Source organism: Rana temporaria, chromosome 4 (genome assembly GCF_905171775.1).
Source record: "Rana temporaria chromosome 4, aRanTem1.1, whole genome shotgun sequence".
NCBI lineage: Eukaryota > Metazoa > Chordata > Amphibia > Anura > Ranidae > Rana > Rana temporaria.
The window spans coordinates 204,191,964-204,212,806 of record NC_053492.1 but is presented as its reverse complement, the minus strand read 5'-3'; the positions used below and the strand labels follow the sequence as shown (position 1 = coordinate 204,212,806).

The 20,843-nt window shown below is 41.8% G+C and overlaps 1 protein-coding gene across 2 annotated transcripts in view; it reads right to left on the bottom strand.

Annotated features, from left to right (window-relative positions):
* Positions 1-3,282: 3,282 nt before the first annotated feature.
* IQCG (IQ motif containing G) overlaps positions 3,283-20,843 on the bottom strand; it is a 36,094-nt gene continuing 18,533 nt past the window's right edge. For both annotated transcript variants that reach the window (XM_040349719.1, XM_040349718.1), the window contains exons 8-10: positions 18,434-18,565; positions 5,556-5,657; positions 3,283-3,508 (exon numbers count right to left, since the gene is read on the bottom strand). In XM_040349719.1, the coding sequence (XP_040205653.1) occupies positions 3,374-3,508; positions 5,556-5,657; positions 18,434-18,565 (369 nt within the window). In that variant the 3' untranslated portion in view covers positions 3,283-3,373. The remainder of the gene's footprint in view (positions 3,509-5,555; positions 5,658-18,433; positions 18,566-20,843) is intronic.

The following is a 20,843-nucleotide window of genomic DNA, read 5'->3' as shown; positions in this document are numbered from 1 at the left end:
TGAAAAACTTAAAACGCACAAAAAAATACATAGGTGTGAATCAGAACTTAGACTAAAATAGTGTGCATGGACACATTTTCTTTCTTTCAAAAGCTGCTGCTAGGAGCACCATGTTATTGCTCCTCTTCCCTTCAGGCCTCTTCTGATGCCAGTTTTGGGTTTAAAGTGCTTCAGGCTGCTCTTTGCATCTTCAAGCCCTCTGTTACCCATGTATTTTTTTGTGTGTGTTGTTTTTAGCGGTGTTGCCCAACCTTGAGTTGCTTTGCTTTTGCATATCCTTATTATTGAAGACTATGATTCTATGTCCTGTAATGTATAATTAAGAAAGTAGGATTCTTTACTTGCCTGTAAAACCCTTTTATTGGAGTACATTATAAGGCACAGATCCCCTTGTTCTGTTCTTATAATCTACTCTTTATTGCTTGCTGCTAAACTGAGGCTTGCTGGGAGATGGAGTTGTACTGGGTCTGGCCATTACAGCTTTGTTTGCCCATGTCCAATCGCCTTAAAGTGGATGTTAAACCCTCACCTATAACCAGTGAAGTGATTAAACAAATCTCTACTAGGGATGAGCTCCAGCCCGCCAGGAAGATGGCACCGCGCTGCGCTAATCATAGGCAGAGAGAATTTCCCGATCTCTGTAGCCACGCATTGGGACAATATTGCCCTGCCTGTGATTAGCGCAGCGCAGTGCTGACTTCCTTTTGGGCTCTGCATGTGGGGTGTGTGAACACGTCAGAGCTCATCCCTACACTCTACAGTTTTATATGTATAACTGATGTCTTCAGCTTTCAAGACTCTTTAGAAAGTGCAGTTCATGTTAATTTTTCTTCCTGTTTCAGCAGTGGGAGAGGAGGCTGTGTGAGAGCTTGTTGGGAGGAAAGGCACACTCCCCCACTCCACGTAGGCAAAGGGATGAAGGAACACTAAGAGCTGTGCTGTGACTAGACAAGCTCTCTGGTTATCTGTCTCTAAGTTACCTCCCTGACACAAACTTCCAGCTGCTTTTATCTCCTGTGTCGGAGAGCTTGTCAGAAGTTATCATGCGGAAAACAGGAACAGAGAAGCAGAAAGACACAGGGCTTTGGAGAGAGATAGGTAAACACTACAGATACAGTGCATAAAGTCTACACACCCCTGTTAAAATGTCAGGTTTCTGTGATGTAAAAAAAATTGACAAAGATCAATCATTTCAGAACTTTTGCACCTTTAATGTACAACTTGAACAACAAACTGAAATCTTTTAGGTGGAGGGGAAGTAAAAATAAAAAATTTGATATGGTTGCAAGAGTGTGCAAACCCTTAAACTAATACTTTGTTGAAGCACCTTTTTATTTTTTTACAGCACTCAGTCTTTTTGGGTATGAGTCTATCAGCATGGCACATCTTGACTTTGCAATATTTGCCCACTGTTCTTTGCAAAAACACTCAGAATCTGTCAGACTGCGAGGGCATCTCCTGTGCACAGCCCTCTTCAGATTACCCTACAGATTTTCAATCGGATTCAGGTCTGGGCTCTGGTTGGGCCATTCCAAAACTTTAATCTTCTGGTGAATCTATTCCTTTGTTGATTTGGATGTATGCTTTGGGTCGTCATGCTGAAAGATGAAGTTCCTCTTCATGTCCAGCTTTCCAGCAGAAGCCTGAAGGTTTTGTGCCAATATTGACTGGTATTTGGAACTGTTCATAATTCCCTCTACCTTGTTCCAGCTGAAGAAAAACAGCCCCAAAGCATGATGCACCCACCACCATGCTTCACTGTGGGTACGGTGTCCTTTTGGTGATGTGCAGTGTTGTTTTTGCACCTAACATATCTTGGGATTATGGCCAAAAAGTTCAACCTTGGATTTATCAGACCCTAACACATTTTCCCACATGCTTTTGGGAGACTTTAGATGTGTTTTTGCAAAATGTCTTGGGTGTTTTTGTTAAGAAAGGGCTTCCGTCTTGCCACTCTACCCCATAGCCCAGACATATGAAGAATACGGGAGATTGCTGTCACATGTACCACACAGCCAGTACTTGCCAGATATTCCTGCAGCTCCTTTAATGTTGCTGTAGGCCTCTTGGCAGCCTCCCTGACAAGTTTTCTTAAATTTTGGGGTGATGTCCAGTTCTTGGTAATGTCACTGTTGTGCCATATTTTCTCCAATAGATGATGACTGTCTTCACTGTGTTCCATGGTATATCTAATGCCTTTTTTTTTTGTACCCTTCTGACTGATACCTTTTAGCAATGAGATCCCTCTGATGCTTTTGAAGCTCTCTGCGGACCATGACTTTTACTGTAGGATGCCACTAAGAAAATGTCAGGAAAGACCTAGAACAGCTGAACTTTTATTTGGGGTTAATCAGAGGCACTTTAAATGATGGCAGGTGTGTACTGATTCCTATTTAGACCACTTTCACACTGGGGCGCTTTCCTATTTAGCCCTTTCACACTGGAGCAGTGCACTAGCAGGACAGTAAAAAAAGTTATGCTAGCATCTTTGGAGCGGTGAAGGAGCGGTGTGTAATACCGCTCCTGCCTATTGAAATCAATGGGCACCGCGGCTGGATAGGTGCTGCTGGTTTTAACCCTTTTTCGGCCGCTAGCAGGGGTTAAAAAGCACCCTGCTCGCGGCCGAATACACCCACAAATTTGACGGTAAATCGCCGGCTAAAAATAGCGGTGCTTTACCGCCGACGCCCCAGTGTGAAAGGGGCCTTAACGTGAGTTTGAATGCGATTGCTTAATTATGAACACGGCTACATCCCCAGTTATAAGAGGGTGTGCACATCAGTTTATTTTCTTTATTTTTACTCCCCCCCCCCCTCCAAAAAGAAATATTTCAGTTTGTTTTTCAATTGAATTGTACAATTTATAGGTCATATTAAAAGGTGGAAAAAGTTCTGAAATACATCACAGAAACATGATATTTTAACACTGTATATGTGCCTTGGTCAGATTTCATGAATGGGATTTACATCCACTTTAAGGTAGCTGTATAACCCAATCATTTAATACTAGGATCCTGCGTCCTGTAATGTTCACTAAAAAAAAGGATTTTACAGGCAAGTAAAAATCGCTGTTATGGGTATTTTTTTTTTTGCTGGCAGGAATGGAGTAGTCAACTTATCTTCATGGGGTGCCAGTCTGTTGATTCTCTTATACAAATTGCCCTTACACGTGGACAGTGCAACTGTCAAGACCCTGTGCTGCAGCTCTTTGTATGCTGTTGTTGTTGCTTCTATGTACTTTGCCATGTAATGTAAAAAATGTGTTAAAGAATTAAAGAGAAAATTCAAACAGAAAATATTTTATTCACATTTCTTCCAATATGAAATCAATGTTTTAATTTTTTTTTTATCTTATATATACATTTTATTTGAATTCACTTCTTTTTTCCTCCCTTTTTCCCCTTGCCTTTTTTGTCTTTTTTGCCCTTTTCTTTGCCTTTCTTGCTCTTGGATTTCTTGTAGGGGCCCAGGCATTTCCGCACCATCATTCCTTTCCACCAAGCTTGGATCTAAAGATGAGGATAATTTATATTACTACCACTGCTATACCTTTTACATTAATCGGTTACAAAGTAGTAAATACTGGAACAGTTTGTATACGCTTGTGGACATACCAGAATAATTTTCAATTAAACTTCTTCCGTTTTTATAGGTAGTAAAATGCAGTAGACTACTGCAGTGGTTCTCAACCTCAGTCCTCAAGTACCCACAATGGGCCATGTTTTGGGAACTTCCCTTAGATAAAATAGCTCTTATCAAAACTATGTCATTGATATTGATTAAAAGCAGCTGTGCAAAGTGAAGGAAAACCTGAAAACATGGCCCGTTTGGGGAGTACTTGAGGACTGAGGTTGGGAACCACTGGACTACTAAAATAAGAAATCTATACAGTGAATATAAAAAGTCTACGCAACCCCTGTTAAAATATCAGGTTTCTGTGATGTAAAATGAGACGAAGACTGTGCTGTAATAAAATTAAAAGGTGCTTCAACAAAGTATTAGTTTAAGAATGTGCACATTTATGCAACCATGTTATTATTTTTTACTTACTTTCACATTAAAGGTGGAAAAAGTTCTGAAATTATTTATCCTTTAAATAAAAGTGCAGCACCTAATAACAGGAACTCTTATAACCAGAGTTCTAAAATATTAAAGTGTAGTGAACAAATTCAAACGTATCACCGTGAATATGTGATTGACAACTCAATATAAAAGTGACATATATATAAATGTCCATAGAAGTGAAAAAATCCAAAAGGGGCAATCATGTAGAATCAATGTGGAAGATTTATTTTCAAAGAAACGTGATCCCTCCAATGCCAAATAATAAGATACCCTTACCAGATAGGGTGGACCCAAACTACACCGTACGGTGGTGGGTCATACTTGCATGGGGGGGCCGATTGCCCGATCTGGTCATTGCTGTGATAATGCTCCTCGCTTCCACTGGATTGGTAGTCTCCTCGGCAGGATGCTGTATGAATCAACCTCCAGGTGACTCGCTCCGATCCAATTCAGTATAGGGACAGTGGGTGAAGCAAAACCAATGGGCTCCAAACATGGGGGGAAAGAGGAAAAAACAAAGAACGACTCCTCATAGCGTAAAAAAGCTTAAAATGTAATTCTTAAAATCCAAAAAAATGCAGACATTAAATCCAAAAAATGTCGAATAGAGATTAAAAAATAATAATCACAACCACCACATCCAAAATAAAGGCAAATGTCATCAGATGACATTTACCTTTTATTTTGGATGTGGTGGTTGTGATTATTATTTTTTAATTTATATTCGACATTTTTTGGATTTTAAGAATTACATTTTAAGCTTTTTTACGCTATGAGTGATTCTTTGTTTTTTCCTGTTTCCCCCCATGTTTGGAGCCCATTGGGTTTATTATTAGCTGGTTTTGCTTCACCCACTGTCCCTATCCTGAATTGGAGCGGAGAGAGTCACCTGGAGGTTGATTCATACAGCATCCTGCCAAGGAGACTACCAATCCAGTGGAAGCGAGGAGCATTATCACAGCAATGACCAGATCGGGCAATCGGCCCCCCATGCAAGTATGACCCACCACCATACGGTGTAGTTTGGGTCCACCCTATCTGGTAAGGGTATCTTATTATTTGGCATTGGAGGGATCACGTTTCTTTGAAAATAAATCTTCCACATTGATTCTACAAGATTGCCCCTTTTGGATTTTTTCACTTCTATGGACATTTATATATATGTCACTTATATTGAGTTGTCAATCACATATTCACGGTGATACGTTTGAATTTGTTCACTACACTTTAATATTTTAGAACTCTGGTTATAAGAGTTCCTGTTATTAGGCGCTGCACTTTTATTTAGTTTGTTACAATTATCCTTTTGTTGTGTTGGCTGCCCACTATAGAATTTTTTAGGGAAGCGCAAGTATTTACTTTATTTTTTGATTTATCCTTTAGCCTCACTTTTTTACATCACAGAAACCTGACATTTTAAGTGTGTAGACTTTTTATATCCACTGTAGGTTCTCTGTATAAAATAATGGAGAATATTATTGGAATTATTACCTTGATGGCACTGGATAATTCCATTTTCTCTTGTTTTTTCTGCTGCTGTGCCTTCTCCTTCTCCAGACGATCTTCAATAATCACTTTCTCATACTCCTCATACTGGAATGTTAAAAAAGAGTTTCGGTCATGTTGATGTGTAAATCTAATAAAGTTGGTAACCGATGAGCATTTTTATAATACATTCTTTAGTATAACTATGATCTTCATTTTAAGAAATGCTTGTTACACATTCTTCTGATGCAGACAGCTGTGTAACTGGTCAGCTTTCAGTGAGTAATCCTCCCCATATCTCATATATTGAATGACACATATTCATGGTCTAAACTCTGTTTTGATTATGCATTAATATTCGGTTATATAGGCCATATTTTTGTATACTCCTTTAGGAAAAATACTAATGAACATAAAATCATTCTTTATTTCGGTGGGTCGAAGTTGGCATGGTAAAGAACCATAGACAATATGTCATGATTTTATGCTCTGTTCTGATCAGTTAACACCTGCTGTAAAATGGCTGCTAAGGGGTCTATACACATACACTGCAGACTAGGTGCTAATGTAAATCCTAATGCCTCGTACACACGACCGGTTTTCCTGACAGGAAAACTGCCATGAGAGCTTTGGTCGGGAATCCCGGCCATGTGTATGCTCCATCGCAGTTATCCCAACAGGAAAACCGGCGGGAAAAAAAAATCTTTTTTCCTGCCGGTTTAAAGGAAATGTTTTTTTTTTTTTGCTGAAATTACTGTTTACAGGGTATAGAGACATAATAGTTAACTGATTCCTTTTAAAAATAGATAAAAATCAATCATATAATGTACCTGTAGTTTTAGTTTTGTTTATGCATCTAGTTTCATGCTTCTGTGAAGTACAGAGACACAGAGCCAATAGAGGGCAGTGATGGTTTGTAAAACTAAAGTAATTGGTTCTGAGGGGTTTAAGACACAGTAATCGCACCTCCTTGATTAGTGCCACAGAGAGAGAAAGCTCCCATGACTTTTTTCATCAGGAAACAGACTGTTCAGAACAGAGAAGGATTACAGCAACATCATAGCAAAAATGAACAATGAGGACATGGAAAAACAGTACTGCAGTAAGGTAAAGGAAGCTTTTTGGCAAAAAAAATAAAAAAATTTCTTTAGTGACCCTTTAAGCCGGCAGTTTCCCTATGGGGAAAACCTGCGGTGGAGCATACACACAGCCTGGTTTCCCGACCAAAGCACTCATGGCAGTTTTCCTGTCGGGAAACCCGGCCGTGTGTAGGGGGAAAAATCCTACCGAGCACGTTCTCGGTTTTCCCGGCAGACTTTTTACCGCTGGGAAAACCGATCATGTGTACTAGGCATTACAATGAACTTCTCTTGTTTTATCCCATTTGGTCTGTTAAAAATACCTGTTAATCTTATCGGTTAAACATTCCTGTACTCTCTGCCTATGCTGCACTGTTATCGGTCATATTATTCAGAGGACTATAGGATGCCCATCTAGGTTATGGACAAGGAGAAGTTTTTAATAGTCCTGTGTTTGTAGTTTTGTAAGTGGAAAAAAAAAAGGGGGGAAAAAACCAACACCTCTAAGTATTGGTAAGCTAATATATATTTATGTTTGGGGGTTAAATATGCTTTAAACACACGTTCTGGGTAGTGGCAGCTGAGAAATTGATGCATGTAGACAAGGGGGTTAAGGGTTTAAGGCAGCCACCACACTCTAAACTAAAAGCCATAGTTGAAGGTTTAATGAATGGTCCAGTGCAAGATAGATCACTTGAACTCTGTCCATTGATACATTTCACTTGTTTTGAGCATATTCATAAACTCTACAAACCAATAGGCGCAATATGAGTGAAATCTGTCAGAACAGAGTCCAGGTGGTCTGTCGTGCACTGGATCATTCATTAAATCTTCAACTGTGGCTTTTAATTTGGAGTGAGGCTGACTTTCTATTTACTAGTACCGAGTACATAAGATAGGGACACTGGGCCAGATTCACGTAGAATCGCGGCGGTGTAACGTATCGTATATACGTTACACTGCCGCAAGTTTTCATCGCAAGTGCCTGATTCACCAAGCACTTGCGTGAAAACTCACGCGTAATTCAAAGGGGCGTGTGCCATTTAAATTATGCGCGCTCCCGCGCCGGACCTACTGCGCATACTCCGTTTTGAAATTCCCGCCGTGCTTTGCGCGAAGTGACGTAATTTTTTTGAACTGCGACGTGCGTAGTGTACTTTCGTATTCCCGGACGTCTTACGCAAGAAAAAAAAAATTGAAATTCGACGCGGGAACGGCGGCCATACTTTAACATGGGCTGTGTAAAGTTAGGGCAGGTAAAACGACGACTAACTTTGCGACGGGAAACTAGACTAGTAACGAACGCGAAAAAACTGTCGTGGATCGCCGTAAAACCTCATTTGCATACCCGACGCTGGAATACGACGCAAACTCCACCCAGCGGCGGCCGAGGTACTGCATCCTAAGATCCGACGGTGTAAGACAATTACACCTGTCGGATCTAAGGGCTATCTATGCGTAACTGAATCAGTCGCATAGATACTCTGAGAGAAACGCCGTTGTATCTCTTCTGTGAATCTGGCCCTGGATGTTTAGAGAGTAATGCAAATGTAATGAGGGCTTAACAAGCAAATTTTGGGGAATGGGTGCTTGGGGATTAATACACAGGGGCCAAGGAACTGGGCACTGAGGAGTTTTCAAATATATGCAGACGAATAGGTGATGCGGAGCTAATATTTGAGCTGGGGACTGGTTGCAATGGGCTAATGCTTGTACTTAGAGGATAGTTCAATGAGGGGTTAAAGCACATACATTGAAAACGCACAAATGAGGGTTTAATGCACATGCTCTTAAAACTGATCAGTGAGAAAATTGGCCTCACCTATGGCGGCGCACGTGTAGGTGGGAGGTGTAGGTGGGAGGTGCCGGAGCGCTCCATGGCGTGCGGTCACGGGAGCGGGAGTGGAGAGCCGACGGATCCAGCAGCGGGCCGGTGGATGTCAGAGTGAGAGGCTGACACCCCCGGCGACCGAGTCGGAGACTCACCCCCAGCCCTGCACGGCTCGACGAAAGAATCCCCCCGTACGGTCGGGACCCAGAGGGATACCTGGTGACCCGGAAGAAGCCACGTGATTGGCCAGCACCACGCCGGGAGCAGCTGTGGAGCGGAGGACGCGGTGCTACGAACGGGGATGACACAGGACAGAAAACGGAGCCCCAGCAGCACTGGCAGCGGCAGCAACGGGTCGCCAAGGAGGTCCTGAGGTTGGGTGAGACGCTCAGTAGAGCCGAGCAGGGTCGGGTGCCACCCCGTGCCCCCCCCCCCTCCTCCTCCCTGGGGCCCCCCCCCCTGATCCCCCTGGTATTGTGTTGTTGCGCTGGGACTCTTTTCAGGTGCCGCAGCCCAGGAGACAAATGGGAAAAAAAAATAAAAAAATCTTTTTTTTGATTAAGCGGTTATAAGTGCTTTACTATATATGCAATGAGCTAAAACTGTATACACGGGGATAAGGACTGAGCCATGGTCTTGATATAATGAGATAGTGGGACTATTTGTCATTATTATTAAGGTATTGCTTTTCATGATCACCAAGCAAGAGACTGAACGTTTATGGGCGATTTTTAAATAAGTACCAAGCTGACAAGTGTCTCTAAAGATTAAGAGATATAAGTTCCCTACCCTACAGGAAAGAGACTTGTGGTAGAAATCCTATTGGATGCTGAGCGGACTTTGACACGCGCTTCTTTTCGCCTTTTATTCTTTCCTTTTCTCACCCCCTCTTCATCAGTGTTCCTTCCCTGCCTGATCTCCTTCTGTGTATTATGGCGGTAGGGTGAGCATACCTTGCAGCCAGTATTTTGAGGGGCAGTTGGATCAGGGAAGGCATACTGGTGGGGGATTTCTCCCCTGTATTTTCTTTCCTTGCTGACGCTCTTGGCCATATCCCTCTTCTTCTTTGTCATCTGTAATCCCACTGCGCCTTATTTCTCCTCTTAAAGGGAGAGGAGAAAATAACAAGAGGAGAATAGTTACCCCCATATAGAGGAGCTAAGGCAAGGTTGGAAAAAAAAAAAAAAAAAAAAGGGGGGAAAAAAATCATTAAGAGTAGATTGAAAAAATCCTCATTCAAACTGGGGAAGAGAATTAGACCCCCCAATAAAATGAATAGGTCAACGAGAGGTGTCACCATAAAACCCTCTAAGAACAACCCGGGGAATAGCTCTATACAGCAATATATGACACAAGAGGGGAGTCTTAAAAGTCCGGGACTCGCAAAAAAGACGGAAAGGAAGAAGAATGAATCAAAAAAGGGAGCGAATAGTGCGGAGAGCTCTAAAAGTGAAACTACAATAGAAAGTGAGCAAGACCACAATAACACTGAAGTGTTGGTCCCAGACTTACAGGACACACAGCCCCCTACAAAGGCAGAAATGAACGCTATGCTATTAAGGATGGAAAATGTCATAAAGACAGAGATCAATAAGGTGAGAGTGGACCTCGGAGGACTCAGAGAAAGAGTAGTAGAGACAGAAAGGAGATTAGAAGAACAGGATCAAGAAATAAAAGTCCTGAAAGGGCAGGTTAAGGCCCTGACCGAGAGTCAGAGAGTAGCGGCTTACAGGATAGAGGACCAGGAGAATCGCAACAGGCGACAGAACCTTAGAGTTAGAGCGATAGTTGAGGAAAAGGAGGAAGACCTCATGGAGGTCATGAATACAATTTTTTGCCCCTTACTTGACAGACCAGCAGATGCGAAGCCCCTCAAAATCGAAAGAGTGCATCGAGTGGGAAATCCTCAGATGATAGATAGATACGGGCCAAGAGATGTTGTTGTTCGGTTCAAGAATTTTGCTGATAAAGCAGAAATTTGGGGAAGACTTAGGGGGAAACCCCCCCTGAGATATAGAGAGACTGACTTACAAATATTTTCTGATCTATCTAAAGAAACACTGGCAAGGAGAAGGCATCTGAAACCACTCTTAGAGCTGATGCGGGCACAAAATATAAAGTACCAATGGGGCTTCCCGGCATGCCTTATAGGCATTAAGGGAGGTAAAACGGCTCGACTAAGATTTCCGGAAGAACTAAATGACTTTTGCTCTAAAATGCAGATAGCACCCCCCGATTTATCGGCTTGGGTGGATTAGGGATGTTCTGAATTGCCTGGAATCCCGGGATTATGGACCGGGGGGGGGGGGGAGGGGGGGGGCCAGGGGAGGGCCTGAGCACCACCACAATTAGAGGAGTTGAGGGTGAAGATGAGAAATCGCCCTTCCAAGGCTCATAGGCCAAAAATAGGCCAGGGGGGAGGAGGGAGGGAGGGGGGATGGGATGGAGGAGGGAGGGGGAGGGAATGGGAAGAGTGGGGGGGTGGGGGGAGGCAGAGAGACCATCTGACTGACTTCACAAGAAAATACTCAAAACACTTAAAAAAAAAAAAAAAAGATATATGACAGATGTCAAGTTTCTCTCATATAATGTAAAGGGACTAAATTCCCATATTAAAAGACACAAAATTCTCTGTGAATTAACACAGTATAAAACAGATATTGCCTATCTTCAAGAGACCCATATTACCTTGGAATCCAATATAAAGCTCTACTCAACAGAATACCCGATATGGTATTATGGGGATACAATCTCATCGCGATCCCGGGGGGTTGCTATTGGATTCGCTCGTAGAATACGATTCACATTGGTGGATAGACAAACAGACCCGGAGGGGAGATTTCTGTTCCTGAAAATAAAACTGGGAGGAGAGATCTATACCCTAGCTAATGTATACGCCCCCAATGTAAACTCGGTTAAATATATTAGTAAAATCATGAGAAAACTAAAAGAATTTGAAGAGGGCCATGTAGTTTTGATGGGAGATTTCAATTTCTGTATGAGTCCAAGCCTCGATAGTACGTCCTGTGCACAGGGGACAAATCGTGAGCAACTAAAAATACTGATTAAACAAATGACACAAAATCAAATGGTGGATGTATGGCGGATCCTCAATCCGAGGGCCCGCGACTACACGTTTTTCTCACCTGTGCATGGGACGTACTCGAGGATCGACTATGCCCTCGTCGACCACAGACTTCTGGAGAGTGTGATAGAAGCAAGGTGTGAGATCATGACGTTATCAGACCACGCCCCTATAACTTTAAAAATAAAAACTTCTATACAAAAAGACACACCACCAGAATGGAGATTGGACGAGAGTCTGTTGGGGGACGAGGAGGTAGCGGAGAGGATACAGAAAGAGTTGGAATGTTATTTTCAGGAGAACGACAAGGAGGATATCTCAAGAGCATCCCTTTGGGAGGCCCATAAAGCGTATATAAGGGGAATCTTTATTGTAGAAGGGGCAAGGAAAAACAAAATAAGATCGAGTAAATTAAAAACACTAAGGGAGGAGATATATCGGTTAGAACAGGAACATAAGTCACAGGGGCAAAAGAGGGAAATATTTCATAAGTTGAGTATAAGAAGGGATGAATATAGAGCTCTGGCGGAACAAGAAACTAAGAAACATATAGACCGGACAGAGAGAGAAAGATACGTCTGGGGAAACAAACCTAGTAAAAATTTGGCCAGAATGGTAAGAAAAAAGAAAACTAGGAATTTTATAGAAAAAATCAGAGACAGGAATGGTGACTTAGTATATGCGACAAATAAAATAGCAGAAGTATTCCGGAGCTACTATGAAGAACTTTACGATATCCAACAAAAGATCAGGTGCCCACGCGAAAAAATGGACAAGAGTAGGGAAATACTACAGTTAGCCAATCTCCCTAAATTAGAAGAAGAGGAGGTAGAAGAGATGGAAGGTTTAATAACGGAACAGGAAATAAGGGAGGCCTTAAAAAACACTCCTAAGGGGAAAAGTCCCGGGCCAGATGGCTTTACATCTGCCTACCTACAAAAGTTCAGTACCATCTTAATCCCCAGACTCTGCCAATACTTTAATGGCCTTGGAACTGACTATGAAATGAGTAGAGAGGCTTTAACAGCAACGATTACAGTGATCAAAAAAGAGGGAAAGGATAATACGACTTGTTCGGGTTATCGACCGATCTCACTCCTAAACGCAGATACGAAACTGTATGCAAAAATTTTAGCGGAAAGAATGAAGGGAGCGATGACAGCCATCATCCACCCAGACCAGGTAGGTTTTATACCTGGGAGGGAGGGAAAGGATAATGGTGTGAGGGCGCTCCTTCTCCTGGAGCAGATCAAAGAAAGTGGGACCCCCGGTCTATTCCTGTCGGTTGATGCTGAGAAAGCTTTCGACAGGGTAGACTGGGGATTCCTGATACAAACTCTAGAATTCATAGGAATAGGTCCAGGGATGATAAGGAGAATAAAAACCCTATATTTCCACCCGTGTGCAAGGATCAAAATTAACGGATCCTTATCCGCCCCTTTTGAGATGAAAAATGGGACTAGGCAAGGATGTCCCCTATCCCCCCTCCTCTTTGTCCTAGCATTGGAACCCCTCCTGGCAATGGTCCGACAAAACCCAGAAATCTATGGGGTAGGAGTAGGCGAAGATGAGCATAAACTGTCAGCCTTTGCTGATGATTTATTATTCTACATAAGTAGCCCAAGAGTCACCCTCCCGAAGTTAATAGATACCTTAAAACAATATGGCGAGGTCTCAAACTTTAAAATGAATACAACAAAAACGGAGATTTTGAATATTAATATCCACAAAGACGAAGAACTATATTTGCGGAAGAAATTTAATTTCTCCTGGCAAAGAGAGATAAAGTATTTGGGTATAAAAATGGCAAATACTTTGAAAAAAATATATAGAATAAACTTTATCCCCCTTCTCGACGAAATTAAAAGAGAAATTAAAACTATATACAATAGACCAATATCGTGGTTTGGGAGGATAAATGTGGTAAAAATGGTACTTATCCCCAAAATTTTGTATAAATTCCAAATGGTCCCAATTTATTTGCCTCCGTCATATATTAAAATAATTAACTCCCTTCTAATGAAATACATATGGAACAATAAAAAACATAGAGTCTCTGCCCAAATTCTAAAACGAACCAAGAAAAAAGGCGGCCTGGCTGTACCTGACATTAGATTATACTACAACGCTTCGGTCCTCACACGGGTCATAGAATGGGCTAAAGAGTCACAGGATAAAAGGTGGATAAGTATTGAATGCACCTTAGCGAGGGCACAGTTAGGGAGATTAATCTGGAACCCCCCACACTATAGAACCCTACACACGTCAACACACGCAATTACACATAACGCTTTAAGGGTATGGGATCGATTACACAAACAATTAAAAACGAAATTCAACTCACCCCTTATAGATTTGAAAGAAAACGAATATTTTGCACCTGGGACTAAAGAGGTAGGTGGTAAGTGGATTAAAAATAGAACACAGTTAAAAGACATAACACTAGAGGGCAAAATTATGACCCTTCACGAAATTAGGATTGAAATGGAGGCACTCGGCGAGTGGAGATACCTTCAGTTGGTGTCATTCGTTGAGTGCCTCCCACACCCATTGAGGTCACGAGAGGAGTACACTACATTGGAACAGATGTGTAGTACCGAAAGCTCAAAAGGAAATATCTCCAAAGTATATAAATATTTACAGAAAATAGACGAGTCGGATACGCTAAACTACATACAGAAATGGGAGAGAGACCTAGGAGTTCCAAGGGGGAAGACGACCATAGGGAGAATCCTTAATTTGACACATACTTCGGCGGTTGATGTAAAAACCGCCGAGATGAACTTCAAGTGTCTGACAGGATGGTACACTACCCCAGATAAAATGGCCAAATTCGGAGTAGGGGAGTCAGAGGAATGTTGGAGAGGATGTGAGGCAAGAGGAACGATGGCCCACCTGTGGTGGGACTGTGTAAAAATCAAAACGTTCTGGGGAAAAGTTTTGGCTTTGATAAAAGAGATAACTAAAAAAGAATTGGAAAATAATCCTTGGATAGTCCTCTTTCATGGGGGAGAAACGCCAGTGAACGATTATAGGGGATCACTAATTCCGCATTTGTTGAACTCTGCGAAACGATTGATACCCCTAAAATGGAGAAACCCGGTAAGCCCGCAAATATGGGAATGGATCGACTCTGTAGAGGGTACTTATAGGAGGGAGAAAGTAAAATACGGTGGCGAAAAGAACAAGGCAGGAAACAAGGATATCTGGGAAACATGGATTGATTTTAAAAAGTCTCGGAAATACGCAGAAAACATGAGAGAGGAATAAGACTGCAGCAATATAGGAAATAAAAATACTAGGTGGAGTCGGGAGATGGTCTGGGAGGGGTGGGAAGGGTAGTGGGGGGGAGGGAGGGGAGGGAGGGGACTGGGATGGGGTGATGTGTCACGTCATTACGTAATGATAGCATGTTGGATCTCGTATATATGAGGAACGCTCTAGCCCGTTTAAATTGTTAAAGGGCTGAAAGAAGATATGCTTAAAAAAAAAAAAAAAAAAAAAAAAAAAAATTTAAACAATATGCAAATAGCAGAATAACAAATATAGAATCAAGAAAAAAAAAAAAATATATAAATAAACTACCACAAATGATGCTATACCTGAAATAGAGACGGAATTATGAATAAAATCATGAGCAGGTCTCTTGCTGTGGTTATGTCTGACGTGGAAAAAAAAAAAAAAAAAAAAAAAAAAAAAAAACTGATCAGTGAGGGGGAAAAGCTCATACACTGCAGAGTGCAGACTGATCACTGAGGGGGTTTAGTGCACATTAGCTGACTGGGTTTAACATGCAGTTTGTATTGGGAGTGTGAGCACTGCACAAGTTAGTCTCTGGAGGGGAACCTGGAGATTGGGTGTGCTGTGGGAAGGGTACAGGGAAAAGACCAGTTTGTGTGGTGCAGATGGGATCTAGAAAGAAGCCTATTTTCTATTTCAACCCCTCTTTCACATATATTTGCAGAAATGAATGTGCATTTATTATACTTTTCACAGAAGTCTGCAAAGCATTGAACCCGCAATCCATGTTCCTGCAAATGTATTCTTTAGTTCTCTGGTGGTACGAGCTTTAAATTGGAGAGCTGGAGAAAGGTGTCAATGACTAGGAATGTGGTGATCACACTTATATTCCACTGAAATTTGACAGCTGCTGTAAGGGAGAAGAACCCCTGCATGCTGTCAAAGGGAGGGGCCACTTTGGACATGAGGGGTGGCCTAGCATCATGTTACACTTGTACAGTATTTAGGTTGTGAAATGTAACATGTTGCTAAAGGTGGAGTTAGCCTTTAAAGCGGGGGTTCACCCGTACATGACACTTTTTCCCCTTAGATGGATGCTCGTTTTGTCTAGGGGAATCAGCTAGTCGTTTTAAAATATGAGCTGTACTTACCGTTTTCGAGATGCATCTTCTCCGCCGCTTCCGGGTATGGGTCTTCGGGAGCGGGCGTTCCTTCTTGATTGACAGTCTTCCGAGAGGCTTCCGACGGTCGCATCCATCGCGTCACGATTTTCCGAAAGAAGCCGAACGTCGGTGCGCAGGCGCAGTATAGAGCCGCACCGACGTTCGGCTTCTTTCGGCTACTAGTGACGCGATGGATGCGACCGTCGGAAGCCTCTCAGAAGACTGTCAATCAAGAAGGAACGCCCACTCCCGAAGACCCATACCCGGAAGCGACGGAGAAGATGCATCTCGAAAACGGTAAGTACAGCTCATATTTTAAAACAACTAGCCAATTCCCCTAGACAAAACGAGCATCCATCTAAGGGGAAAAATTGTTTTATGGGTGAACTCCCGCTTTAGGGGACACAGTCTGAATGATTCTGAGATGTACGAGTTGTATTACTCCCTTCAGGAGAATTGAACACTGACAAACAAAGCTAGCAATCAGTTGGTATAACTCCACATTCCTATAATGTTCTTTTTTTGCTAGTGTCATAGAAGAATTGATGTCTTCTCCTCAGGAGAAAGCAAACCCATTTCACTTGTCTTTTTTTTATCAAGATATTGTCTTATGTTCATTGAAGGACACAGCCCTGCAAATATATTGACCATAGAGTTATAGTGCCAGTTTCAGGAGTAGGACACTAGGCAGGAAGAATTGGCAAAGCAACGCCTAGCAGCAGCCCCTGCGGATTGCAGGGTCCCTTGTCTGTTTTTTGCCTAGTGTCGAGGAGTAAGTGCCTCTTAGTTCCTCTAGTTTTAGCAGGTTAACCTTTTTTATTCTTCCAATCAATCAGAAGAGTTCTTGTCTTTCAATCTCAGTTCTCCTCTTCTTGAATATGCAACCTTTACTTTACCTGCTCCTCTCGAACGCATAGTAATTCCAGTCCCTGCCTCCAAGAGGTTCTACTCGCCAACCTGTTACAGTGCTGAAAAAGGAAGGGGTTTGACCACATCTGGACCTCTAGGCTCTCCAAAAATATTTTGATGGTGCAAAAATTCAAAATGGAATCTATTCATTCTGTGGTGGCTTCTCTTCATCAGGGGTATTTTCCTGGCCTCCATAGACATCAAGAAAGCATATCTGCATGTCCCTATCTGTATGAGGCACCAGAGTTTTTCGTGATACGGGAAGAACATTATCAATTTGTTTGTCTCTACCCTATAGTCTGGCCTCTGCCTCCACAGGTATTTACCAAGGTGCCATCTCTGGTCCTAGCATTGCTGAGAAAGCAGGGGATTTCCATGGTGGGTAACATGAGTGATCTCTTCCTACCCAAAGGGGTGTCTGTGTAGACCATGGGTCTTCAAACTACGGCCCTCCAGTTGTTCATGAACTACAATTCCCATCATGCCTAGACATGTCTGTGAATGTCAGAGTTTTACAATGCCTCATGGGACATATAGTTCCGCAACAGCTGGAGGGCCGTAGTTTGAGGATCCCTGGTAGACACTCCAATACAGGAGGTATGTTACTAGCCAGATCAACAGGTTAAAAATAAACAAAAAAAAAATACGAAAATAACAAAAAATAATGCAGTCGGCACATCTGGTAATTGGTGACCTGCAATATATTACATTCTTAGTATAAGACTTAATACCACTGTGTTGTCCACCAATCTCATGGACTGCTCCTTTGAAAGTCCCATACATCTATCATATGATCACTCTGTTTTGCACAGAACAAAAACCATGGATTTTGGTTTGCGAGTGTCCAGTTCTCCTGAAGGTGGCAGCATAACCCATGTATCACAGAATCCTTCTGACCTCTGTGTCCCTTAATGAGCTCTAATGCCGCGTACAGACGGTCGTTTTTTGTGATGAAAAAAAACGTTGTTTTTGAAAACGTCATTTAAAATGACCGTGTGTGAGGAAAACATTGTTTTATGTCTTCTGAAAAACGACAAAAAAAATTCGAACATGCTTGAATTTTTTGTGTCGTTTTTCAAAACGTCGTTTTTTCTGTCAATTAAAATGATAGTGTGTGGGCAAAACGACGTTTTTAAACCTGCGCATGCTCAGAAGCAAGTTATGAAGCTAGCTTCAATGGAAAAGAGTGCTGAACGTAACCGCGCTTTGCTAGAGCATTTTGAAAAAACGATGGTTTGTAGGCAACGTCGTTTTTGAAAATGAAGTTTCAAAAACGTCATTTTATTTCATGATTTAAAACGTCATTTTTTTTTCCATCACAAAAAACGACCGTCTGTACGCGGCATAAGAGATTTTACAGTAGTTCTAAGATCCTGTTTTTATACTGTATATTTAAAATAAAAGAAAGAATTGGCTTTGTTCAAATTTAAGGCTTCTAAGCTTTACAGACACCAGGCTTCAATAAAAAGGAATTTCTCAGTGAAACTGGACACAGGGAGCAATTGTGAATAGTACAAAATGCACATTGTACTTTTTAGCTGGTTCCAGTTCATATCTATACGACTTCCTGCCCTTACTTGCTTGGCCAGATCCTGCAACAATGAGAGATCATTAACTCTGGCGGTCTTCAAAGCATTCAGTTCAGCTTGCTTTTCTTCTGTGTCTTTGTCATACTTCTCCATCCAGTACTCCAGCTTCTCTTCCAATTCCTGTATGACAGAAACCATAACATTACTGATACTTTTGGGTACTGCTAAATGCATTCTCAGGCTAGGCTGCAAGCTGCCTTTTGCTAGGAACGTTCTCCAAACTGGTCAGACTGCTAGCAGCATGTACAAGCCATGTATTTAAATTACATTTTCAGATGTTTTGGTTGCATACTTTAGCAAACCAGACAGAATATGGCATTGTTTATTACAGAAGAAAAAATACACATTGTGCTAGAAACTGTCTCTGTATTGTTTAGCTATAATGCCACGTATGTTTTGGAATATTCAATGTGTGTCTTTTATACTGTCTAGATGCTGCAGGAAGTGGCTGTAGAAGGGACAGAGTCTATCAGCAGGATATAGACAGTGTCACATGACACAATACAATAACTAAACCCATAATATCGGGGGTTCTGCAGACTACAGAGTAACATACTACTGAGGTATGATATATGCTGGGATTTATCATCCCATTCAGTTCTAGTGAAAAGAAAGTTGGAATTCAACTTTAAAATCTTAACACACCTGTGGAACAGCAGCTACAGAAGCACCGGCTAAGTGTTTATATTGGGAAGTTGCTCTTGGAAATTTCAATAAGCTGTGGCCTTGCCCTTTCCAACTGAACCTGTCTTAGCGTTGTTTATTGGACAAGGTTATTGGTTGATATGGTTTCTGACTTTAAGCCTATGCACCTCAGCAGTTATGCAAATGGCCAGTTGATTTAGGTGCCATGCAGGGGCGGACTGACCATTCAGGCACTGCCTGAGGGCCCCATCAGGGTTGCCAGCCTTCTTAAACCAAGGACAGTATGTAAAAATCTGTGTTTTTTTTTTAAAATCCCAAGATTATAGCTGACCTGCCTCTCCAGTACATTTTGTGTGTGTGTGTGTGTGTGTGTGTGTGTGTGTGTGTGTGTGTGTGTGTGTGTGTATATATATATATGTATATATATATATATATATATATATATATATATATATATATATATATATATATATATATATATATATATATATATATATATATATATACTGTGTGGCCCCCATAATCTCCTATTGCCCGGGGGCCCCATGAGTTATCAGTCTGCCTGTGGTGCCATGTAAGTACCTCACTGGCTATTTTCTCACTCCCTACTTCTCTACCTCAAATATATAAAAACCAAACATATACTCACCTCTAGGTTGCAACAGTGGTGTGATGCTGCAGCTAGTCCCCACTGGTTCTAAGCCCAAGAACTGAGCAATCAGAGGACCTCCGATCGCTCTGTTTTCGGTATTGGAGAGTGAGGGCTATTAATCAAACAGATGAGGATCCCAACAATATTGTTGAGATGCTTCCAGAGCCTGGAGTGGTCCTGTGATGTCAGCTGACTTTAGCTTGCTGTCCATACGTACAGCAGAGGGCGCTTTCAGCTGATTCCAGGTTTACGGGAGTGCAAAAGTAAGTGTACGCCTGTGACCCAGAAAATAAATCTTTCCAAAAAAGCTTTAGCCATAATTCTCTTAACATTGATTTTGTTTTCCAATTCTTATTTTGTCATCTTTTATACTTTTATTTTCTATCCAGGAGTATTTGAACTCCTGATCTCACAAGATCATGGGCTCAAATCTCACTTCTGCTACACATCACAGTTATTCAATGTGTCTTTCATTCACTTCTCTTCTCAGTCAGAGAAGAGAAGTAAACATGTTGATAAACTAGTTCCCCTCTGAGAGCTTTATATGCAGTGAAAGGCTGTAATGTGTAAAGACCTATATATTTATCTCTGTCTCATAAACGTATTAAAGCGGGAGTTCACCCGAAAAAAAAAATGTTAACATTAGATTGAGGCTAATTATGCGAAGCAGAATCGGTTGTTTTTTTAAAATCAATGCAGTACTTACCGTTTTAGAGATCGATGTTCTCCGCTGCTTCCGGGTATGATCTTCGGGACTGGGCATTCCTATTTGATTGACAGCCTTCCGACGGTCGCATACATCGCGTCACGAGTTGCCGAACATCGGTGCGGCTCTATACGGCGCCTGCGCACCGACGTTCGGCTACTTTCGGGAACTCGTGACGCACTGAATGCGACCGTCGGAAGGCTGTCAATCAAATAGGAACGCCCAGTCCCGCAGCCCATACCCGGAAGCCGCGGAGAACATCTATCTCTAAAACGGTAAGTACTGCATTGATTTAAAAAAAAAAAAAACACCCGATTCTGCTTCGCACAATTAGCCTCAATCTAATGTTAAAAATTTATTTTTTTGGGTGAACCTCCACTTTAATCTCTAGGATG